We start from the raw sequence: 19,577 nt of genomic DNA on the forward strand, positions 1-19,577 counted from the left end.
ATTCCCAATGGGCACCAGCGCTCATGCAATGGGTGAGGTTTCTGTCTCCCTCTAGTCCACAGAATCCCTTGCTGCCCCATGCAGCTTAGGGCTAGACCAGGGGTAGGCAACCTAAGGCCTGGGGGCCCAGTCGCCTTCTAAATCTGGCCCGTGGACACTCCTGGAATCAGTGTGTTTTTACATGAATAGAACATGTCCTTTTATTTAAAATGCATCTCTAGGTTATTTGTGGGGCATAGGAAGGTCGTGGGTTGAATCCCCGCGACGGGGTGAGCTCCCATTGCTTGGTCCCTGCTCCTGCCAACCTAGCAGTTCGAAAGCACGTCAAAGTGTAAGTAGATAAATAGGTACAGCTCCAGCGGGAAGGTAAACGGCATTTCCGTGCACTGCTCTGGTTCACCAGAAGCAGCTTAGTCATGCTGGCCACATGACCCAGAAGCTGTACACCGGCTCCCTCGGCCAATAAAGCGAGATGAGCTCCACAACCCCAGAGTCGGTCACGACTGGACCTGATGGTCAGGGGTCCCTTTACCTTTATGTTCCTTGGAAAAGGAAAAGGAATGCCTCCATAGCAAGCCAGCACTGAGTAATCAGCAAGGCTTGGAGATGTCTCCTGCATACATTCAATTTGGAAGGATGCAGCAGAACAAGGAGCACAAGGTCAAACTGCCTCCCTCTTACCCGCCCTGCCAATATCTTGTCAGTTTGCATTTGTTAGAGCAGAAAGTTCCCTGATCTGGTGTGTAGAGATCGTTTCTATTCTACTTAATTCTTCTGGAAGCTTCTCTGTGTGAAAGAAACAAGCAGAAGGTTCCTGATGTTTGGGTTATTCCTTCAGAGAAGCGGAGTACAGCTGGCTTAAACTGGTTCTCTTATCTCCGTCTGACAAGGAGTCTGGGTTTCACTTTCTCTTTCTATCTCTTTTCCTTCTGGTGTGGTGTTCTGCACATAGATAGTGTTCAGGTTTAGTCTTATTATGATTTATTGTAAGTTTAAGTTAAGTCTGCTGCAACTGGATTTCTTATGGACAGTGCCAGGATTTGTGACCATTATGCTCACTTGCCTTCAGTAGCAGTAAAGCTCTGCTGGATGAAATACAATTGCCTCTGGTCTATTTTTTGGGAACCCGGCATTGTGTTTAAGTTATTACTCTGCTAACTATACATTGGATCAATATTGAGTAGAATTTCAATGACATATCTTATTCCTTGTGTGTACCAACAGGTGAGGATAAAAACAGGTTTGTTTGTCTATTATCCAAGCAGCAATTAAAATGTTAAAAGTTAAATAAACCTTGTGGAGGGAGGAGTGTTAAGGTATATAGAATTGCACATATGGTTGATTTGAATATGTTATTATTGGTTATGTATACCCAATGTATCAGCTGCCTGGGGTTTTCCACTGTTTGTTTTCACTGTTTGTGTTTTGGTTGTTGGTAAAATCAATCAATCAATCAATCAATCAATCAATCAATCATCCATTCCACTATGAATCACCCTGAAAGGAACAGGCCCCTCCAACTAGGTTAATGAATAGAAAAATAATGGGTGCTAATTTCTTGTCAGAGAATATGCAGCATAAACAAGAAAAGTGTGGGGTGAGAAGTCTAAAGGGAACAGATGAAGGAAAATATGTAGAATATGCATGTATGTATTGAAATTCCGGAAAAACCAAAATAAAATAAAAGGAACAGGCCCCTCCACCACCCCACTGTGACAGCCCTTCAAGTTGTATTTCTCCCTCCCTTAAATGCTCAGGGAATGAGGATACCCGTCATCAAACTGCCACTGGGTTTATTTTTTTAAATAGCGGAGAAGTTGGCAAAAGGCTGAAGTTGGCAAAAAGAGAACTGGCCTCCCCATCTCTTCAGCGATACAGGCAGGATTGGCTGGTAATGTATGTAAACGGTTGGAGTTTGGCTGGAGACTTGAAAAGAAGTTGGGGGAAGTTCTCCACTCAGGTGGGTCAGCATCACCCGGGATGCAAAGACAGGTTGTATACTGGAGGGAGGGTGTATGTGTGTGTCTCAGAGAGAGAGAGAGAGAAGGGCAGAGAGAACAGGCAATCATGCTCCTCTGTTAGAAAATGCCAATCATGCTATGGGGTGTGGGGGTGGGCAGAGGGGGACTGGGCAGCTGGCACATGCTGTCAGAGGCAAAACAGGTACAGCCAGAGGCAAACAGGGCAGATCAGCCAACCAGAGGTCAGGTGAAGAGGTGCACAGCTGCTGAGCCTTCCTCTCTATGTACGACAATGAATTGCTACAGGGTCCAAGGGGTGGGCACAGTCCTTTCTAGCAAGAGCAACTGCTGGCCTGTGCAGGTGGGGTCTCATTCAGGGCAGTGTTTTTGTGGTTGTTGTTGGCCATGCCAGGGCTGGCGTCCAGGCTCTCGTTCATCTTCTCGCAGATTATGTCCACCAAGCGCTCAAAGACTTGCTTGACGTTGATGTTGTCCTTCGCACTGGCCTCAAAGAATTCAAAACCTGCAAAGGGGGGGGGAAAGCATTTTGTGAAAAAGAAGAAGAGGGGGGCCAGAGGAGCACAGAAAATAAGAGCCCTACAGGATCAGGCCCATGGCCCATCTAATCCGGAATCCTGTACTCACAGTGACCAACTAAATGCCTGCGGGAAAACCGAAGGCAGGACCTGCGAGCAACAAAACTCTTCCTTCCTGGAGTTTCCAACAACTGGTTTTTAGAAGTATGGCTAGTAGTGTTAGCCACTGGTGGAGGAAGGGGGGGCGGTGGGCCCCAGGTGTCATCCCTGGGGGGGGGGGGGACTGTTAGAATTCCTGCTCCATGGTTGCAGTCACGGGATTGTTGTCTTTCACATAACGGTATATGTTTTGACTCCACAGAGGGGGAAGTGACGGAGACAGGATGTATGAGTTACTGTGTTCCGTGAAGTGAGACTATTGTCCTTTGTTCTTTTTCTCTTTGCTGTCTGATGCTAGAGAGAGAGGGAGCCATGTTGCAGTGCTCTGTGTGTGTTTATATGTAAATAAAGTAGATTAGCCAAAATGCAGAGTTGCTGCGGTTCTGCCACACAAGCTGTGAAGACTCTGCGGATCCCTAAGTGTGCCGGTGTCAGTTGGCATCGGTCGCTGTGATGTTCGGGCAGAAGAAAGCTTTTGAAGCTCCCAAACGATCGACCAGGAGGGAGGGAACATGCCAGTTGGGCATGTGTCTCTGCCAGGGTCCTACTCGAGTGTAGGCTGAACTCCTGACAGGGACATCGCTGCCCCACTCCCCGGGACACTCGCACCACTCTGGGTGCCGGAGCAGCTAGCTCTGCCTCTGGCCTTAGCTTCCGTGAATTTGCCTAACCATCTCTTTAAGCTGTTCCAAGTTCTTGGCCATCCCTGCCTCCTGTGCGAGAGAGTTTCATGGTTCACTATGTGCTACGTGGCGAAATGCTTTGAGGGGTGGGGTGTTGAGGGAGGGGTCCAATCTAATCTGGAGCTGTGTAGATAGGTCAGGACACACCTAGCTCATCGGCCAGCCTCTTGCCATCCTCAGTGGGTATCACTCGGTCATCCTCCAGGTCACACTTGTTCCCGACTAGAATCACTTGCGCATTGTCCCATGAGTAAGTCTTGATCTGAGTTGCCCTGCGAGAGGGACAGAGAAGGCATTTAGGAGAAAGGGACTTTTTGATCTTGTAATTCTTTTTTTGACAAACGCTTTGAGTTTGTTTCTTTATGGTCAAGTGGTATCTAAATAAATATAACAATAATAACAATAACAATAACGATAATAATAATAATGGAAAAAAATATTTATGGCTGGTTTCCCCAGCCACTCTGAATTTTGTGAAATAAATACAGTGGTGCCTCGCAAGACAAAATTAATTCGTTCTGCGAGTTTTTTCGTCTTGTGAATTTTTCGTCTTGCGAAGCACGGTTTCCCATAGGAAATGCATTGACGGTTTCCCATAGGAATGCATTGACGGTTTTAAGAAAAAGGCGCAATACATTTTCGTCTTGCGAAGCAAGCCCATAGGGAAATTCGTCTTGCGAAGCAACTCAAAAAACAAAAAACTCTTTCGCCTTGCGAGTTTTTTGTCTTGCAAGGCATTCGTCTTGCGAGGTACCACTGTACAGTGGTACCTCGGGTTACATACACTTCAGATTACATCCGCTTCAGGTTACAGACTCTGCTAACCCAGAAATAGTGCTTCAGGTTAAGAACTTTGCTTCAGGATGAGAACAGAAATCGTGCAGCGTGGCAGCAGCAAGAGGCCCCATTAGCTAAAGTGGTGCTTCAGGTTAAGAACAGTTTCAGGTTAAGAACGGACCTCCAGAACGAATTAAGTACTTAACCTGAGGTACCACTGTAAATGAAACCACCCAACTCTAAAATCACACAACAGCACCGCTGCCCTTCACTACATCAATCTTGTGAAAAACAATAGTGATTTGGGCTAAAAAGAATGGGATTCCAGTTTCAGCGCCTACAGCAGGGATAGAGAATCTGAAGTCCTCCAGATATTGTTTGTTTCCTGCTCCCATCAGGCCTAGCCAGCACAGATTCCCCATCCTTGGCCTATAGAAACCTCAGAACTGAGAGTTGTATGAGTATGGACGAGATCAGAATGAGCCATCAGAGTGTACACAGAATGCTCTCAGCTTTCCTGATCCCTGCTTCCAGCCACCCATATTGCTCTTGCCAAGTCACACAATCCCTGACCACAGGCATCATGGAAGAAGCATGGCTGGCTTCTTGCTGTGGCCACTGACCCAAGGGTGAAGGCTATCTGGTCTCCCCTACAAGAAGCTTCCTGTGTTCCAGGAATAATCTCTGCAAATAAAGGTTAAATGGGTTAAAATAGATACATATACATAGATGTATATTATTATTTTATTATGAATACGTTGATAAGTTTAGATAATAGGTTTATTAGAGTGAAAAGATGTTGAGAAGGACGGGAAGTCAAATTTATGTACTAAATTTATACTAGGAAGACTTATATATACAGTGGTACCTCTGGTTACGAACTTAATTCGTTCCGAAGGTCCGTTATTAACCTGAAACTGTTCTTAACCTGAAGCACCACTTTAGCTAATGGGGCCTCTTGCTGCTGCCACGCCGCCGGAGCACGATTTCTGTTCTTAACCCAAGGTACTATTTCTGGGTTAGCGGAGTCTGTAACCTGAAGCGTATATAACCTGAAGCGTATGTAACCCGAGGTACCACTGTATATTTGTTGGGATTTTTATTTTGATAAGTTTGATTTACAGATTATAAAATGTCTTTGATGCATGGCTGCAATTACGGTTAATAAAGCATTAAAAGGGCTACGGGTGGCGCTGTGGGTTAAAGCCTCAGTGCCTAGGGCTTGCCGATCGAAAGGTCGGCGGTTCGAATCCCCGCGGTGGGGTGCGCTCCCGCTGTTTGGTCCCAGCACCTGCCAACCTAGCAGTTCGAAAGCACCTCCGGGTGCAAGTAGATAAATAGGGACCGCTTACCAGCGGGAAGGTAAACGGCGTTTCCGTGTGCAGCTCTGGCTCGCCAGAGCAGCGATGTCACGCTGGCCACGTGACCCGGAAGTGTCTCCGGACAGCGCTGGCCCCCGGCCTCTTTGAGTGAGATGGGCGCACAACCCTAGAGTCTGTCAAGACTGGCCCGTATGGGCAGGGGTACCTTTACCTTTACCTTTAAAGCATTAAAAAAAGTAATGCAAAAGATGCTTCCACGTAGCATACTGCATTGTCAAATGCACCAACCAAACAAGGCTAAATGAACTCTTCAGCATGTGGAATGTAGACAGACACATCATTTGCCACACACTATTTGTTTAAGAACGAATGAGGATAAACAGGCAAGAGCGCATGTGGTTTCTCTGTTTGGAAATTTAACAGGGGTGTTTAGCTATCCTGGTCTGGTGCAACAAACACAGCCAAGAGCCTTGTGGAACCGTAAGGGCTAACAGGTTTATTGTGGGTTTGAGCTTTCAGGGACCAGAGTCCTCTTTATCGGTTCTGGGCATCATATGTACAGACACCACTCTTGGATGCTTTGAGGGATACAATAATTATTCAGGTGGATAAACTCCAGATGTTTCTCAAGGCAGACGTCAGACGTGAAACCGAGATGGGCTTGCAGCTAAGCAGCTGATGCCTGAAAGATCTCTGTCAACACAACAAAACCTGAGCAGGCTTGCAACTCCTCCTGGGTGTGTCTGTGCAAGAGCTTTGGGGGCTTTAGTTATCAAGCCAGAAGTGAGAGTAGCAGTGACTGATTGCAGGATGCTGCAACTTTTAACCCTCAGTCCAACCCAACAAGTCTCTTAGTCGGCTTGGAGGACTAGCCGGGATCAGCAGAGGGGATGGCTCTGGTACCGTGAGGATTTCATGCAGTTCAAGCCGCGGCAAAATCCCCATGCAGACCTGCCCCAGCAGGCTCTAAAAAGAGCTGCTTGCAACTCATTTCCTTTAAAAGCCAGTGTGGTGTAGTGGTTAAGAGCGGTAGCCTCGTAATCTGGGGAACCGGGTTCGCGTCTCCGCTCCTCCACATGCTGCTGCTGGGTGACCTTGGGCCAGTCACACTTCTTTGAAGTCTCTCAGCCCCACTCACCTCACAGAGTGTTTGTTGTGGGGTAGGAAGGGAAAGGAGAATGTTAGCCGCTTTGAGACTCCTTAAAGGGAGTGAAAGGCGGGATATCAAATCCAAACTCTTCTTCTTCTTCTTCTAAAAGGCCATCCATAAAAAGGGAGTAAGTTTGAGGAACCCGGGGGTTGGAACCCTGGAAAAGGGTAACCCAATGCTTTGCTGCATGTTGTTGTTGTTGTTTAGTCGTTCAGTCGTGTCCGACTCTTCGTGACCCCATGGACCAGAGCACGCCAGGCACTTCTGTCTTCCACTGCCACCCGCAGTTTGGTCAGATTCATGTTTGTAGCTTCGAGAACACTGTCTAACCATCTCGTCCTCTGTCGTCCCCTTCTCCTTGTGCCCTCCATCTTTCCCAACATCAGGGTCTTTTCCAGTGAGTCTTCTCTTCTCATGAGGTGGCCAAAGTATTGGAGCCTCAGCTTCACGATCTGTCCTTCCAGTGAGCACTCAGGGCTGATTTCCTTAAGAATGGATGCGTTTGATCTTCTTGCAGTCCATGGGACTCTCAAGAGTCTCCTCCAGCACCATAATTCAAAAGCGTCAATTCTTCGGCGATCAGCCTTCTTTATGGTCCAGCTCTCACTTCCATACATCACTACTGGGAAAACCATAGCTTTTACTATACGGACCTTTGTTGGCAAGGTGATGTCTCTACTTTTTAAAATGCTATCTAGGTTTGCCATTGCTTTGCTGCATAGGCACAAGAAAGGAAGGAAGGAAGGGAGGGAGGGAGGGAGGGAGGGTTTGGATTTGATATCCCGTTTTATCACTACCCGAAGGAGTCTCGAAGAGGTTAACAATCTCCTTTCCCCTCCTCCCCCACAACAAACACTCTGTGAGGTGAGTGAGGCTAAGAGACTTCAGAGAAGTGTGACTAGCCCAAGGTCACCCAGCAGCTGCATGTGGAGGAGCAGGGAAGCGAACCCGGTTCACCAGATTACGAGTCTGCTGCTCTTAACCACTACACCACACTGGCTCTTCATGCATGCCAGGTCTTTACAGGTTTCAAGGACTTTGCCATACATGCCAGAACCTTATCCGACAGCACAGGGACATTTATATAGCACATATATCCTACATAGGAAGCTGCTTTATAACCAAGTCGCACCATTGGCCCACCTATATCAGTGGTGTCTACTCAGGCAGTCGGTGTCTCTTTGGAGCCTCAAACAGGGAAAGGTCTTCCCCAGCTCTGTTATCCAATATCCTGAACTGGAGACCATTGGGTGCAAAGGATGCATCTCACCACTGAGCTATGGTGCCTTTGGCCCACTGGAGAAGGGGCTTTGGCACTGAGCACTTCCATAAAGGCCTGTTCCATACATTTCCTGGGAACTGGGTGTAGGCAAGCCGAAGACTAAGTGGGTTGCGTCATAGCATTTGAATACAGTTCTCTCGATACAAAAGTAGAGAATCCACTGGCCATAATGAAAGAAAGGACCCCAGGCACACCCTGCTACACCTCTACCTGAGCACACCACCTTTTCTGTTTTAAAGGCACACAGGTAAGGTTGGAAATCCACATCCTGGGAAAGAGGAAGACACAGATCCCAGTCTCATCCTAGGATTCTGTGCAGCGTTCCTTACCAGTCTTGTACAGCACCGAAAGAGTCCTGGTTGGAAATATCATACATGAGTAAGAAGCCCATGGCTCCCCTGTAATAGGCTGTTGTTATCGTCCGGTATCGCTCTTGGCCGGCTGTGTCCTTAGAGAAAGAGAAGAAGGTTATTTATGTATGCTACTACTGCGGCCCATGTTTCGTTAGCCTCAAAATGGAAAACGAGCGAGGCCCCAACCAAAGAAAAGTGGCAACTTAAGTTGACAGAGTATATGCAGCTTGCAGACTTAACATATAGAAGAACAGAACAAGAAGAACATACATTTAGAGAAGATTGGGAAACGTTTATTGAATGTATGGGGGAAGACTGTGTACACTTTGCCAGCATTAAGATAAATTCGACAGTGCAAATAAGTTTTGCTGGATGTAATAATGGAATAGTGAATGGTTTAGTTTATGTAAAATACGCAGGGATTTATGCTATGCAAAATGAACCATGGAAAGAGAAGAAGGGAAGTCACTGATATTTTAAGGATGTTTAAATGAGTATTCTAAATTGTAAAACAGAAAAATTAATAAAAAATATATTTAAAAAAGAGAGAGAAAGAAGAAGGTTAGCCAGTAAGAATACAGTCTTTTCAGCCAAAATCCCCAGGAAGGATCCATCTCACTTCACCCACTGCAAGGAATCCTAAGAGCTCTACTGAATCAGATCAAAACTCAATAATAATAATAATAATAATAATAATAATAATAATAATAATAATAATAATATTGTACCCCGCCCATCTGAACTGGGTTTCCCCAGCCACTCTAGGCAGCTTCCATCTTGTCTGGCAACCTGTTTCTCAAAGTGACAAGAAAATTTCTCCGACTTTCCCCAAACACGGAAACCTTCCCTTCCACCCACACAACCAAGCAGAATCAGTTACTGCCTGACCAGCCATACACCTTCCAGACTGGTTTGTGGCTGAAAGATGATGCCATACCCGCCCAGCTTTATACACTTGGCTTTTTGTAACTCCTCGAGAGGTCAGGCTTCTCATTTGGGGTGGAAATCTATATTTTAATTTTAAGGCCACCATGTTTATTTGTGCATCACTGTGAGCCCTCTCTGTGTGGGAAACATGACTCATAAATACATCTAATAGAGCACTAAAGGAATACACAATGATGACCAAGTGAGATATGGAGCAAGAGCTAAGGTCACACATAAAGCACAGATGCAGAAAGGCTGTGGAAGGATAGCTCATCCCCAGCTGCTTAGCCTTGGAGACAAGAGTCGTCCCTGCTTCTTCCTGGACACCTGCTCCCTTGCAGCCCGGAGACTTGCCGTTACTGTGGAAACCAGAGCTTACTTTTCAGGGCTATGACATAGGTTTCCTTTCATGCTGACAGCAGGCTCAGGGGAGAGTTTCCATGATGGCTCTGATGTGCGTAAGGACTGCCATTTGACTGCTATTAAAATTTAAAGAGGTGCAAAGCTTAATGGAGCATTTAAAAGGAAAGCGAGGTCTTACCAGGCACCACCCAAGGACCAAGAGTCAGGGAGAAGCTCTGGGGAGGGCAGCAGACTTAGCTGGAAGGACAACTGGGAGCCAAACAGCCAAGTCTTGATCAAAGAGATTCTCAGGATTGGAGATTTCTCCCCACTGCTGACGAGTAATCATGCCACAGTCCACAAAACAGTCTTCTAAAAAGCCATTCTATCCTGTGGTTTTGTGGGGAATACTTTGGGGCCCTTTTGTGGTTCTATGTTTTCTTTTTTCTTTATATTTGTAGATGGTGAAAGAGTAATCCTACCCAACAACCAGCCATCTCCCCAATCCCAGAACGATCTCCTGGGGCAAAAGAAGCGAGGAGGACTGAGAAAGCTCATCCACACAGACTCACTCTTTTCCCACAGAGAGATGCTTTCGCCCATTTGAAGAGACATTGCAGATAATGTTTTCTAACAACCAGTGACTGTACATCCCATGAGCTGGACCACATGAGGTCCCTCTCTAAAGTGGGCTTCTTTCTTCCGGTCTAAGGTAGAGATGACATGCTAAGGCCACCTACACAGCAGGTAGGTGCCATTATTAGTAATAATAAAATAATAATAATAATAATAATAATAATAATAATAATAATAATAATTTATTATTTATTCCCCGCCCATCTGGCTGGGTTTCCCCAGCCACTCTGGGCGGCTCCCAAAAGAATATTAAAAACACAATAAAACATCAAACATTAAAAACTTCCCTAAACATAGCTGCCTTCAGATGTCTTCTAAAAGTCAGATAATTGTTTATTTCCTTGACATCTGATGGGAGGGCATTCCACAGGGTGGGTGCCACTACTGAGAAGGCCCTCTGCCTGGTTCCCTGTAACCTCACTTCTCGCAGGGAGGGAATCTCCAGAAGACCCTCAGAGCTGGACCTCAGTGTCTGGACTGAATGATCGGGGTGGAGACACTCCTTCAGGTATACAGTGGTGCCTCGCAAGACGAAATTAATTCGTTCTGTGAGTTTTTTCGTTCTACGAGTTTTTTCGTCTTGCGAAGCACCACTGCGTATTGACGGTTTCCCGTAGGAATGCATTGGCGGGTTAAAAAAAAAGGCGCAAGACGTTTTGTCTTGCGAAGCAAGCCCATAGGGAAATCCATCTTGCGAAGCAACTCAGAAAACGAAAAACTCTTTCGTCTTGCGAGTTTTTCGTCTTCCGAGGCATTCGTCTTGCGAGGTACCACTGTACTGGGCTGAGGCCGTTTAGGGCTTTAAAGGTCAGCACCAACACCTTTCTGGAGTCAGTGTCTGCACCGTATTTCAGGAGTAAATCTGGCCTTAGTCATTCTGTGCCAACCGAAGGACAGCTTCCTGAGTGAGTTTCCCTTTCCTCATATGATGCCTTTCTTTGTCAATCCTGTGTGAATGGCTGGTCCCTACGCAGCTGGATGTCACTACCTTGGAGACCATAAGAGGCCCATTAGGGAGGAAGACTCTCCACGCAGCCCCCTCCACCAAGCCCTGACCCGTTTGGCGACCAGTGTCAGCTGCTGCTGCCGCCACCTGCAAAAGACCCATTGTATCTAGTATTTGTACAGGATTATCGCACAGCTGCCAAGTGGCTTGTTTTCCCATGTCAGCCAACGCTCTGGAACAATGCTCCAAGAAAGCTTGAGCTCCAAAAACAGCACACCAGAACAGTATGTTTTCTGGCACCACTTTACAGTGGGCCCAGGCAAAGGGTGGGGGTGTGTTAGGGGAGGGGTGGGGACACACCGTGCTCCTTCTGGGGCAGTTTGTTCACCTTTGGTTCCCAGCTGCACTCGGCTCTCACCTGTGCAAAAGCAAAAGCCTAGCAAAAGAAGGGACACCTGCAGGGCTTGGATTCCCTGGGATTGGAATAGAAATTTAATTTGACATATTTACTGCATAAAAAAGGTAAAGGGACCCCTGACCATTAGGTGCAGTCGTGACCGACTCTGGGGTTACGGCACTCATCTCGCTTTATTGGCTGAGGGAGCCGGCATACAGCTTCCGGGTCATGTGGCCAGCATGACTAAGCCGCTTCTGGAGAACCAGAAAAGAGCACGGAAACACCGTTTACTTTCCTGCCAGAGTAGTACCTATTTATCTACTTGCACTTTGATGTGCTTTCGAACTGCTAGGTTGGCTGGAGCAGGGACTGAGCAATGGGAGTTCATCCCATTACGGGGATTTGAACCGCCGACCTTCTGATCGGCAAGTCCTAGGCTCTGTGGTTTAACCCACAGCACCACCCGCGTCCCTTTTACTGCATAGGATACATACAACTGGCCAAGTTTCTGTGCACCCCTTGCCAAGAATGGTTTCTTACCCAGATCTGCAGCTTGACCCTCTTTTCATTCCTGTAGACAGTCTTGACCTTGAAGTCGATGCCCACAGTACTGACGAAGGCCGAAGTGAAGGAGTCGTCAGCGTATCGGAAGAGGAACGACGTCTTGCCTACACTGCTGTTGCCGATGATCAGCAGCTTGAACATGTAGTCAAAATTCTGGTCGGCAGCATCTTTGGGCGCCTGCCGGGTGTCATTTGCAGAGGCCATCTGTGAGACGAGAGGAAGGCAGTTCAAACTCCAAGGGTCAAATTCCCACCGCTCTTTCCAGAGCTCACAGAGAAAACCAGCTCCAGAGAGTCAAGGTGTCTGTTTGGCCCTCGAGTTTAACCAAACTGCTCACTGCTCCAGGAGTGGCACTTTACATGAGGTACCCAAGAAGATCAGGATTAATGCAGAGAAGGAAGCCTCAGTATTCTAGAGCTGCCATACGTCCAGAATTTTCTGGAAATCATTGGTATTTAGCCATCAAAAATTGTGTCCGGGCAGAATTTTCGGGAACTGCTTTAAATGTCCAAGAAAACCCATGCGTATGGCAACCCATGCCAGAAGGGGCGGGGGGGTTGCTGGTTTTCTTAAAAAACAGCTCAAACCCCGATTTTGCCAAAAAAACTCAACTCAACTTATGTGTCCGGAATTTCACTTTCTGAAATATGGCAACCCTACAGTATGGATCATGGGCATAGCAGGGAGGCTGTGTGTGTAGGGGGCAGATGCCCACCCCATCAAGTAAATAATAATACAAAATACTTAACTCAAAGTATAAATTATCAGAATATCTGAAATTGAAATGCTTGCTGAGGTCACTTGGATAATGTTGTGAAAGGTTTTCATCCAATCCAATAAATCTTGTTTTAAAAGCAGGATTTAAAAAGGTGCATGTTCTTTGTAATTTTGCAAAATATACTCATTAACCGCATAAAAGTTACTCCCTGATATTAATTTTTTTAAAAAAACTTACTAGTTTTCAATTGACTGAAGTGTCTGACAGATTTTTTCCTGAGCACTTGGGGTCAAAAGAAAGTTAACAACTTATTATTATTATTATTATTATTATTATTATTATTATTATTATTCAGTTGTACCTTGGTTGACAAATGCCTTGCGACTTGAACGTTTTGGCTGCAAACCCAGAAGTGAGTGTTCCGGTTTGGGAATGTTCTTTGGAACCTGAACGTCTGATGCGGCTTCCGCAGCTTCTGATTGGCTGCAGGAGCTTCCTGCAGCCAATTGGAAGCCGCACCTTGGTTTCTGAACGTTTTGGAAGTCGAACGGACTTCCGGAATGGATTCCGTTCGACTTCCGAGGTACGAATGTATTTATACCCCACCCATTTAAAACAACTGTTGTTGAGACATTTCATTCCAAATCTGCTAGACAGAGCCAGGCAGAGGATGACAGCAGGTGGGTGTCCTCCCCCCCCCAACATAAATCCTGGCTACAGCCATGGTATGCATGCCACTTGTAGGAGGGGGCCCACCGAGGGGGCTTTGCCTGACCCCCCCTCCTCTCAAATCTTAAAGACGGCAGAACTCACAGACTCTGTTCTGAAGCTTTGATTAAAAGGAAGTGTCCCCAAACAGCATCACGTGCCTCCCTGCCCTTCACATGGTTCAATCCATAGTTGTTGGCAGTAGACATAGGGATTGTGGTAGGAGATAGAGAGCGCATCCTGCCATTGGTGGCAATAAAAGAGCAACACCTGCATAACTAGCTCTGGGCAATCTGCCATCGATTCTTGCAAAGGAACATGCCCACACCTAGTGACTCCCATTGTCCCTGCGGCTATAATATTAGAGCGATGTGTCAGGTTGCGTTATAACCCCGAAGACTGAACGCTCTGGAACATGGGTCAGCAAACTAAGGCCCAGGGGCCAGATGCAGGCCACCAGGCTCGTAAATACGGCCCGTGGACCCTGCCGCCTGCTTGGTCAATCCCTCTGGGAGCAGCCGCCATCTTGTCCGCGTATATCCCGCCGCGCTCTCACATTTGCTTTCTCTCCCCATATATTGTATTGTTTTTCTTGTTTTTTGTGCACTACAAATAAAATATGTGCAGTGTGCATAGGAATTCGTTCATTATTTTTTTTTTTCAAAATATAGTCCGGCCTCCCACAAGGTCTGAGGGACAGTGAACCGGCCCCCTGCTGAAAAAGTTTGCTGATCCCTGCTCTGGAAGATCATAGGCAGCCAGGGACAAAAACCAGGGCCATCAGTCAGAGAAAAGTGCTGGGGGCAATCTGTGTGACTCTTTAGATCACATCCTGTGGCTGGCTCCGATATCTGCAGGATTACTTACGTGTCAAGGCAGGTGTTCTACCGGGAACGGGGACAAATTCAGTTGGGTTCACATTTAAAATGGAACCTACCCATACCTTCCGAAATGACAGGAGAACCAAAATATACAACGTCACAGGTGTGCAAGGTCAAAGGTGTGGCACGGCGCTGAGCCCCCAAAACGTTGGGCCCGAGGCATCACCTCTGCCTCAAAGCACTAAACAGGTAAAGGGACCCCTAACCGTTAGGTCCAGTCGCGGACGACTCTGGGGTTGCCGTGCTCATCTCACTGTACGGACCGAGGGAGCCGGCGTTTGTCCGCAGACAGCTTCCGGGTCATGTGGCCAGCATGACTAAGCTGCTTCTGGCGAACCAGAACAGCGCACGGAAATGCCGTTTACCTTCCCACCAAAGCGGTACTTATTTATCTACTTGCACTTTGACATCTTTGCTAGGTTGGCAGGTGCAGGGACTGAGCAACAGGAGCTCACCCCGTCGTGGGGATTCGAACCGCCAACCTTCTGATCAGCAAGCCCTAGACTCAGTGGTTTAGACCACAGCGCCACCTGCGTCCCTACCAAAGCACTAAATAGTGCCACCCTATTTGGTTTCTACAGTTTTGTGCCTAGCATGCTCTCTAGAATTGATCTCCACCAGTGTTATCTGTTATTTTAGGGAAACAGGTGCCGGTACTCAGCATGAAGTTTTTACAATAAGTGACACACTTTTAACATTTTTTTTTTTTTGGGGGGGGGGGGAGAAAGTGCCAGTACTGCGTATGCTTGAGAACCCCCAGAAAAAAAGCACTGATCTCCACCTTTTTCAATATAAGCTCTCTCTGCAGGGTCAGATTTGAAAGTGGGCAGAACAATGCATGCAAATTTGACATTTGCACGGTGGCCTGGCCTCGTTTCTACAGACACCAGCCTCCATCCTTCATCCGGGCAATCAAGAGCCAATATCCAAGTTCAAGGGCATATTCCAGACAGGCAGAAACACTCAAGGAGGAGCAGTGAGGATTGTGGCCTGGGAAGGGTGCTGAGGGAGGCCCTGGGGGGGGGGGGGCTGACATTCCACACCCCACCTTACCACAAAAAACCCACATCCAACCTATTGATGGCTGCAATTCTGTTCACACCTGCAAAGAGGGCTCCAAACCTAACCCCATTTACCTGGGAGTAAGCCCCACTGAGGGATGCGGGTGGCGCTGCGGGTTAAACCACAGAGCCTAGGACGGCGGTTCGAATCCCCGTGATGGGGTAAGCTCCCGTTACACGGTCCCTGCTCCTGCCAATCTAGCAGTTCGAAAGCACGTCACAGTGCAAGTAGATAAATAGGTACCGCTCCAGCAGGAAGGTAAACGGCGTTTCCGTGTGCTGCTCTGGTTTGGCAGAAGCAGCTTAGTCATGCTGGCCACAGCTGTACGCCAGCTCCCTCGGCCAATAAAGCGAGATGAGCGCCGCAACCCCAGAGTCAGCCACGACTGGACCTAATGGTCAGGGGTCCCTTTACCTTTAAGCCCCACTGAATCCAACAGGACTTACCCGTGTAGTCAAGAACTTTTAAAACCTTGTCCTCATTTAGAAACATGTGCTTTGGGTCGTCCCCCCCCCCAACGCCAAGCCTTAAGAAAGGCTATTTAAAAAACCCAACAACTTTACGCTCAAGAAGCATACTGTGCAAATCTAAAGCTTGCACAGTGCATTGTGCCCTTGGGTTGCCCCTAGCAAATACATTACTTTACTTACACTGGTTTGTCAGCCTTTGGACTTCCCGTTTAAGTTACGTAGATTGTCAAATCCAAAGCAGAGTCTACTTCCCCTGACGCACACATATTCACACACAGAGAAACAGACCCATTTCAACAGCTGCTGGTGCAAGAAACAGCCTCTCTTCCTCTTCTCTTTGCAGACCAAACAGTGCAGAAATCCAGGAGGCAGAGGCGGCCACCTCCTTCTGACAGGGCGGAGCAGTAAAGCTCCGGTCCCTCACCACATCCGGAATCCCTCTTCAGGTGTGTCACCTCAGGCTAAGAAAGCACACAGAAGGAGTCACCGAGTTCTTCCCTGTTGTGAAAGCGAGTGCAACCCCCCACCAAACTATGACACATCTCGACACATCCTAAATAGCAAACAGCTGTGTTTGAACATCCACCCAGAAGGAGCCCCACCCTGGCATGACTACGGGCACCTAAGACAGTCGGAAGATGAGGAGAACCCTGCTCAGGTATGACAGAATATCTTTATGAAATTAGCTGTCACTATACTGCTTCTTCTCCGGGACGCGGGTGGCGCTGTGGTCTAAACCACTGAGCCTCTTGGGCTTGCCAATCAGAAGATCAGCGGTTCAAATCCCCGCGACAGGGTGAGCTCCCGTTGCTCGGTCCCAGCTCCTGCCAACCTAGCAGTTCAAACGCACACCAAAAGTGCAAGTAGATAAATAGATACTGCTCTGGCGGGAAGGTAAATGGTGTTTCCGTGCGCTGCTCTGGTTTCAGTGTTCTGTTGCGCCAGAAGCAGCTTACTCATGCTGGCCGCATGACCTGGAAAAACTGTCTGCGGACAAACACCAGCTCCCTCGGCCTGTAAAGCAAGATGAGCGCCGCAACCCCAGAGTCATTTGCGACTGGACTTAACTGTCAGGGGTCCTTTACCTTTTTTTATACTGCTTCTCCTTAGGCAAAGCCCCACCTCCACTGTCTCAGAGAAAGGTATTGACTGATGGCTCTTTGCAAACAGAGTCAGTGGCCAGTGTTATATAAGCTGGACGCGAAATGGCCCCTTGAACCACATTTACAGCCACCAAAACAGAATGTCTAGTTGCCCTTCAGGGCCAGACGGCACGAAAGTCTTATCTTTCAATACAATTTTGGGGTTCCTGAACTTCATTCTGATTGTGCAGATAAAATGTAACTGATAGAGTTCTACAGGGTGGGTGAAAGCAGTCAAGATCCAAGGATCCCCAGGCATGTACCTCTAGATGGTGGAGACATCACACGCCATCTTGGCACCCGGGCATCTTCACTTGGTGTCAGAGACCAGGCTGAGGAGTACTGCTCTGATGAGGAATGGTGGGAGCCTCCACCCCCCCCCCCCGACCAGGATCCTGAAGCTGCCCAGGAGCAGAAAGACAGTATAGATTTGGAACAGTGGTTTGCAGAAGGGCATAGTTCTGAAGACAAAAGTTGGGAAGAACTGGGGGTTGAACAGCAAAGTGAAGAAGAACTGGAAGAGAGAGAGCTAACAGATTTTCTCTCACTGGAAAGGTAATGGGCATACTGAAGGACAGCTGGACATATAAAGGGCCCTATTACCTTCAGTAGCTTAGGGCCTCATCAAACCTTAATTCAGCCCTGGGTACAAATAATAATTATTGAACTATTTAATCTTCTTATCCATTACTGTCTACTCACAGTTATATTTTAGGCTAGCCAGCCTTCCCAGTATGCTAGTGATGCAGATGCATGAGCGCACTGATACACCTGAGCCTTACCTGGTCCTTCCTCTCTGGGCAGGCTTCCCATAGAGCAGGCATGCAATCCAACCAGCCTGACAGGTTTAGCTCTCTGTGGCAAAGTGCTGCTCAGAAAAGCCACCTTTCCAGTTCCCCAAGTGTGATCAGCACCCAGGCCTACTGATTCCAGGGTTTCTGAACAGAAACAAATCCAGTTCGGGGCCAAAGAAAACCTGGGACACAGGCAGCCTCTAGCCCTGAATTCTGAATCGAGTCCTGGCTTTTTTCTCTGCAGCTACAGCAGATTCCCCCACAAGTTTTTATGTTTGGAACCAACTGTTACCAACTAAATCCCTCGTACTAAGATTCGTCTAAATAACCAGCTGAGTAGAAAAACTCAGCTACCAATAGTTCTACTGACTGACAAGAATGAGACAATATACTTAGCACTTCACATTTTACTACCGGTTTGCCACTAAATCATCTCTGCACTGCAAGAATCCTTTCATATGTTTTGTATGTGAGAACCCAGATTCAGTTTCTAAGTTTTCCTGGTTTCCTTTCATTATCACTTCATAAAAGTCACTCCACATCTCTGACAGACCCTCCAAGTGTCCCTATATTCCAGGGATAGTCCTGGATTTACAGAAGCTGTTTTAGTTACCGTATTTTTCGCTCTATAAGACGCACCAGACCACAAGATGCACCTAGTTTTTGGAGGAGGAAAACAAGAAAAAAAAATATTCTGAATCTCAGAAACCAGAACAGCAAGAGGGATCGCTGCGCAGTGAAAGCAGCAATCCCTCTTGCTGTTCTGGCTTCTGGGATAGCTGCGCAGCCTGCATTCGCTCCATAAGACGCACACACATTTCCCCTTACTTTTTAGAGGGAAAAAGTGAGTCTTATAGAGCAAAAAATACGGTACTTACTTGATTTCAAAATGTCCCGCTTTTTCTTAGAACATCCCTATCTTCATTGGAGAAATGTTAGAGGCAAATCATCATCATTATTTGTGGTTTCATTTAACGTCAATTATACTTATTTTTAATTAGGATCTTCTTGTAACCTGCCCTGGGGCATTTGGTGTCAGATGAGCCGTAAGTACAATGAATAAATAAATAAATAAATATGAATGACGTGTTTTATACTGAAATGGTTCTGTGTTCTAAATTTGTTAGAAAAGCTTCACTGGCCTGAATCCTAATGTATTCTGAATCTGGGGTGGGGGTGAGCGGGGGGGGGGGGGGAGGAAGCAAGGAAATGTCAATTTTTTTTAACCATTTTTCTATTAAGAATAAAATCACCATTGACTGTCCCCATCCTAAGCCACTCATCTTCAAAATCAAAACAATATGGGCACCCTCTTATATACATATGTATATAATTAATATAGTTAACCCCCAGAGAGTCGCAGAAGCTGATTGAGGGGCAGAATGCAGAGAAGAAAGAAGGAGAAGGAATGAAAGAGAGACAGGTAAGACAAGAGAAGGCTTGAAGGAATGGAGGGAGGCTCCAAACTGGGTGACTGGGGGGGGGGGAATAGGCTGAGGAAATAAGACATGGAGAGACATTGGGGACTCAGCTACATTAGTAAAGAAAAAGCGTTTTAATGTGTTATAACACTGTGACACCAGAGAGCGCTGTGGAGTCCCGTCTTCCGCCGACATGATTTTCCACTTACAATGCGATTTTCCACTTTACAATGCATTTTCCTGAAAAGCTTTTTTGCTGTGACTACATCCAGCCTGAATCTGAAAAGACGAGTCAAGTATTGATGAAAACAGCCAACAATAGCGGCTAGAGCATCAGACGAAGATT

General features: G+C 47.0%; 1 protein-coding gene across 2 annotated transcripts in view; it reads right to left on the bottom strand.

Annotated features, from left to right (window-relative positions):
• Window positions 1–1,776: 1,776 nt before the first annotated feature.
• The window catches only part of RAB3D (RAB3D, member RAS oncogene family), a 31,957-nt gene continuing 14,156 nt past the window's right edge, over window positions 1,777–19,577 (bottom strand). Inside the window, exons 2-6 of one of the 2 annotated variants that reach the window (XM_083420749.1) lie at window positions 16,055–16,335; window positions 12,012–12,239; window positions 8,200–8,318; window positions 3,487–3,611; window positions 1,777–2,484 (exon numbers count right to left, since the gene is read on the bottom strand). In XM_083420749.1, coding sequence (XP_083276875.1) covers window positions 2,294–2,484; window positions 3,487–3,611; window positions 8,200–8,318; window positions 12,012–12,239 — 663 coding nt within the window. In that variant the 5' untranslated portion in view covers window positions 16,055–16,335 and the 3' untranslated portion in view covers window positions 1,777–2,293. The remainder of the gene's footprint in view (window positions 2,485–3,486; window positions 3,612–8,199; window positions 8,319–12,011; window positions 12,240–16,054; window positions 16,336–19,577) is intronic. The other variant, XM_083420748.1, reaches the window with a different exon arrangement.

This window comes from Podarcis tiliguerta (genome assembly GCF_965153285.1).
Source record: "Podarcis tiliguerta genome assembly, chromosome: 17".
Lineage (NCBI taxonomy): Eukaryota > Metazoa > Chordata > Lepidosauria > Squamata > Lacertidae > Podarcis > Podarcis tiliguerta.